General features: G+C 37.8%; 1 protein-coding gene across 1 annotated transcript; it reads right to left on the bottom strand.

Annotated features, from left to right (window-relative positions):
- Nucleotides 1-1,477: 1,477 nt before the first annotated feature.
- LOC142347915 (uncharacterized) lies at nt 1,478-4,260 on the bottom strand. Its single transcript, XM_075399079.1, has 3 exons — nt 3,131-4,260; nt 2,195-2,692; nt 1,478-1,948 (listed from the first exon to the last, which is right to left on the bottom strand). Exons 1-3 carry the CDS (start codon nt 3,876-3,878, stop codon nt 1,623-1,625), a joined length of 1,572 nt encoding a protein of 523 aa, XP_075255194.1. The 5' UTR covers nt 3,879-4,260; the 3' UTR covers nt 1,478-1,622.
- Between the last annotated feature and the right edge of the window lie 289 nt (nt 4,261-4,549).

The following is a 4,549-nucleotide window of genomic DNA, read 5'->3' as shown; positions in this document are numbered from 1 at the left end:
CAGATAATATTTGGTTGCAGTAGAAATGGAGTCTTGTCATTGCAGAGACTGATTTACAGTGCACGAACATAGGTATTCGATCGGTGCATGTTGAAGTTTTTTTGTCGAGAAATAATTTTCAAAGTCTTAAAAGCCGTTAACTGTTCAATCAAGGCCCTATATAGGTTCACTTAAGCACTTTTAGCTACTGAGTTTACTACTAAAGCGCGTTTAGCTAGTGAGTTTATTACCTAAGTCTCCAAAACTTCAATAAAAACCTCGAAAAGAAATAAAAATTTCATTCAAAATTACGAAAATTCAGAGTCGAAGCTAAAAGAACACGAGTGATTCCTTGAAACAGAGTTTTTTTTGTTCCTTGGGCCTCATTTGAATGTGAATGAGGTTTGTCATTAACGAAACCACGATTTGAAAAGTGAGTAGTTTCTAGGCGACTTAAAGAAACAAAAAAAATATGGAAAGCTTTCTAAAAATAAGCTCTCAGATAGATTTCGATTTTATTACAGAAAACTTCCTGATGAGACCAGAACTAGTCTTTTTCATCGCCTTTCTTCTATTAGAAACACGAAAGGGTTTCATTTTGTGGCGTGAAATGTAATTATGAACTAAAATTTTTATTAACAAAAATCTCAATTTTAAGACAAATTACACTAAAAGTGAACAAAATCTTGCCAAATATCACATGTTCACATAAAACTTCAATCCTCGATAACTCCTTGAAAAAAAAACGAAATTCAAAAAATCTTTAATTTTGAATTCTACGCTGGACGAGCTGTGTAATGATACCACACATTTCTCTACGACGAATATTTGGATCGGCCAAAATTGTCTGAACAAAAAAAAACAGTTGAGTATATAGTTCCTCCCCCCACAAGCGGGGTCGGAACAATCATTACAGTGTGTGTAAAGTTTGGGACCTTTGTGGTTTGCAACCCCACAATCTCTTAATTTATTGCATTCTTGTGCTCTCAGTTGAACCAACTGTTCCACACTACGATAGTCTTACTATGCTCTCTTATAGCTATCATTTCAAGCTCCATCTTATGATCACAACTTACATACTCTAACAACGATCTGTATATACTCTAACAAAGATTATATTTGTTATCCCTCTAATCGTAAAAACTCAAATGTGATTTCCCAGTAATCATACAAGGATCGTACTAAGAAATAGCGTAAGACTTGTATGACATCATATATGATCCATGTATGATTACTAAAAAGTGACGACCCCGGTTATTAAACAAAATATAGATTTTTGTCTCAATTTGTGCCTATTGTGTTCAAATGATTTTCACGCATGCACCCCACCACCCCAATTAGTTTAAACGATGATATCAAAGACGTGACACGATGTTTAATGGGATCTGTTCCCTGCTACTACAGAATATAGCGGTCCTTTCCATTACAGCACCCCCCCCCAGTTATTAGTCTTATAGCGTATAGCCATCCAATCATGGTAAGCATGGGGGGTATTTTTTCGAATTTCGTATGGGAGCTATAATGGGATAGACACACGATTAAACAGATACTGGAGGATGCAGATTCTGTTTTTACGACTCAGTTACTACCCTCACCAAAAGCACTATAATGTTGTTGCAATTATTTAAACTGTAGGTACTCCACTATCGCGGGTCTTTCAAGGCAAATATATCCCCGGTCTGTTTCAAATGAACCAGGGTTCTCCTGATTATCTCGATGAACCCACATTCATCATAAACCACATCATGTTCTTTGCACAACTTTTTAACCGTCGCCGAGATTTCCCTCAATCTGTTCCGAGGTGCTCGCGGGAAGCAGTGATGCTCGATATGAAAGTTCAATCCCCCGTGGAAAAAGTCAAGCCAAACTGGGTTCGCGATGTTGATGTTTGTCAACACTTGTCTCCGGTACCAGTCCGGAATCAGTTCTTCCGGGAAGTTGAACTCTTTCAAAGGATGTTTTCCGTTAATGCCATCAAATTATAGTCTTTTTAGAAAAAATATTTTAGAAATTCTTTTGATGAGAAGAATGCTTTTCCGTAGATTTCCTCCAGGATTACACTCCCCCACCCCACCCCTTTGTTATGCTGAATGTTATTTATATCCTTTGCAAGCTGATAAGACGGTTGCCTGAAAATTATCATGTTTTAAAATCTTATCGCCCCTTACACTGTAGATAACTATTCTTCCTTAAGTGAATTATTATGTCGGCGAACCAAAAAACGTCAAGTAAAAACGCCTACCGTTGGATTTGGGAAAATTACCTGGACCCTCGGAACTGGTGGCAATTATGAAAAAAATCCCTTTTGAATAATGATTCGCTACTAGCTGAACATGCAGAACTCCTTGAAATGTTTGGGCCAGACTGTAAAATAAAAACACCCCGGTCCATGTTGGTATTAGGGAAAGCAGGTACAAAAGCCAAGCCACGTGAACAAACAATGCAACCCATTGCGACCTTCGGTTCTCCCGACGAAACCCGTCTACAATAATGGCAGTCCTTCCCAGAAGCATACACACAGGAATGAGTGTATAATGTTGTATTTTGATGAGGTTGTACCCGGATTTGGTCTGGAAGTAAGGGAATAATTTTGGGCACTGTGCCCAAAAAGCGCTTTTCATTTGTGGGTCGAAGAGGTCTTTCGTGTAGTCAACGAGGCTTGTGAGGGCATGATGGAACATGTGTTTGTCTTTCCACCAGGACGCAGAGATTCCTGAAATATTTCTTTTCTAGTAAGAAGAAGGGTATAGGAAATAAAGCCCCACGGAAAAAACCCCCATTTTGAATTTGAATTTTGGCCGTGATCATTTGTTCGGTTGTGATACTTTCATATCAAGTCCCACGGACCGCTAAGGCAGCTCGTTAAAAGTCAAGTGGGGTTTATTTCCGTGGGGTTTTATTTCCTATCTAAAATTAAGTGGCGTTTTTCGGTGAGTTTTTTCCGAAACCGAAGTACAGGACTAGTTTTCAACCCGTCTAATTTGCAGCTCAAAGGGCTCAAACAGCAATACACTGTAATCGGAAGATTAAATTTTTGAAGTTACCCCCCCCCCCCTCCTAAATCAGGAAAGTCATTTTCCAAAGGGCAGGGGTAAAAAAATTATATGTCTCCCTGTGTTATCTCAAATGGTCATGTGGAAAAACTGCTAACCGATACAAACAGTTCCGAACCACACACCAAACATTTCGTCAATTTTACGGTTGTGCGTCACTTGTGTGTGCATAAAATCATGCATTAGGAACCCATTCTGTTGCCAGAAAAATGCCAGCAGAATCGCAGCCATCGACAACGCCATCAGTGAATGCCCATAATTGATTACAATCCAAAACACTAGGTAAATGTAAATAAAAGCAAGCAAAATCTTCATAGTGTACCACCAATAATTGACCTTATAGATCCCTTCATCTATAAGATCGTCGTGCAATGCTGACATCGCTTTGTTAAACTCGAACCAGTTTTTGTTGTAGTATCCTATTGGTCGAAAATGTCGCTCTTTTATTACGTCACTTTTGTGGAAGCTTTTGTATGCGTCAGTAGCGTCGTAACCAACAAAATCTTCAATCACGGGACCTCCCGGATGTTTGCTGATAAAACTTTCAATGTTGTACCAATAACCGTTAATGCCTAAACATTTTGTGTTTTCAGGGGGTTTTTCCATATATGGAATTGATGGAATTTTCGTGGATTCCCTGTTAAAATTGGATACCTTTTCTCTGAATGTTAACTGACTGTCGATTGGCGACGATTTGATCGCATGACTGGCCGTTTGGGTTCTCGGCACTTCTTGGCTTTTGACTTGTCCACAGATATTTGAACCTATCGTAGCATTGTCCTTGCAAACGATCTGATTGGCCAATTTTGATTGACGGACGATCAATTCTCTCACCGATGGTGACATTTTATATTTATAGTTCAGCTTTTTTTAAATTTAATATTAGTTCAAGCTTTGTCGCTTTAAAAAAATTGGAAGCTTTTTAAAATTTCTTCTAGGAATGATTCATAAAATTTTAAAGAACTGCTGATAGCTTCGACATGGACTTCAAAGCAATGATAAATCTAATAACTGAATAATTTCATTAGTTGTTAGAAACAATTTCATTAGTTTGTGGAGTAAAATTTTCTTAAGGTTAGCAAGTTTTGACTAATTTTTAATCAATTATCAGCGAACTGAGGATAAGCTAAATTACTAAATTTTTGGCGGAAAAATTTTTCTGTACCGAAATCACTTCTCTGTGTAATATAAATACTATGGTTCAGTATTGAAGTGCGACTCAATTCCGGTTAAGAATGGTATCTTCCCCTAACGATTATTTCCAAATGGATTGAAGCCAGAAACGTTTTCCTATCACATTTGGTTTTCAAGTACGACACAGATGAAGTACTCCTCTATGAAACATTTGCTAATCTGTCTTTGATTGTTTCTCCTCAAGAAATTTCGAACTTTAAAGTTCGAAATGACTTGAGGAGCAACTATGCCTACTAAAAGGCACTGTTAGCCTAATTCATTTAGAATCGGTGTTTGTCATTGAAATCCGAGGGACTCATATGTAGGTATTTATCAATTTGGTT

This window comes from Convolutriloba macropyga, chromosome 10 (assembly GCF_964194025.1).
Source record: "Convolutriloba macropyga chromosome 10, txConMacr16.3, whole genome shotgun sequence".
NCBI classification, from domain to species: Eukaryota; Metazoa; Xenacoelomorpha; order Acoela; family Convolutidae; genus Convolutriloba; species Convolutriloba macropyga.
Note: the sequence above shows the minus strand (reverse complement) of the source record. Positions and strands in the feature narration are given on the sequence as shown.

Coding starts and splice junctions, on each gene's coding strand:
- LOC142347915 (XM_075399079.1), bottom strand. CDS start 3,878: ATGTCACCATCGGTGAGAGAATTGATCGTCCGTCAATCAAAATTGGCC. Junction 2,693..3,130: donor GTTCGGAACTGTTTGTATCG/GTTAGCAGTTTT, acceptor GAAATATTTCAG/GAATCTCTGCGTCCTGGTGG. Junction 1,949..2,194: donor TTTTTACTTGACGTTTTTTG/GTTCGCCGACAT, acceptor AATTTGATGGCA/TTAACGGAAAACATCCTTTG.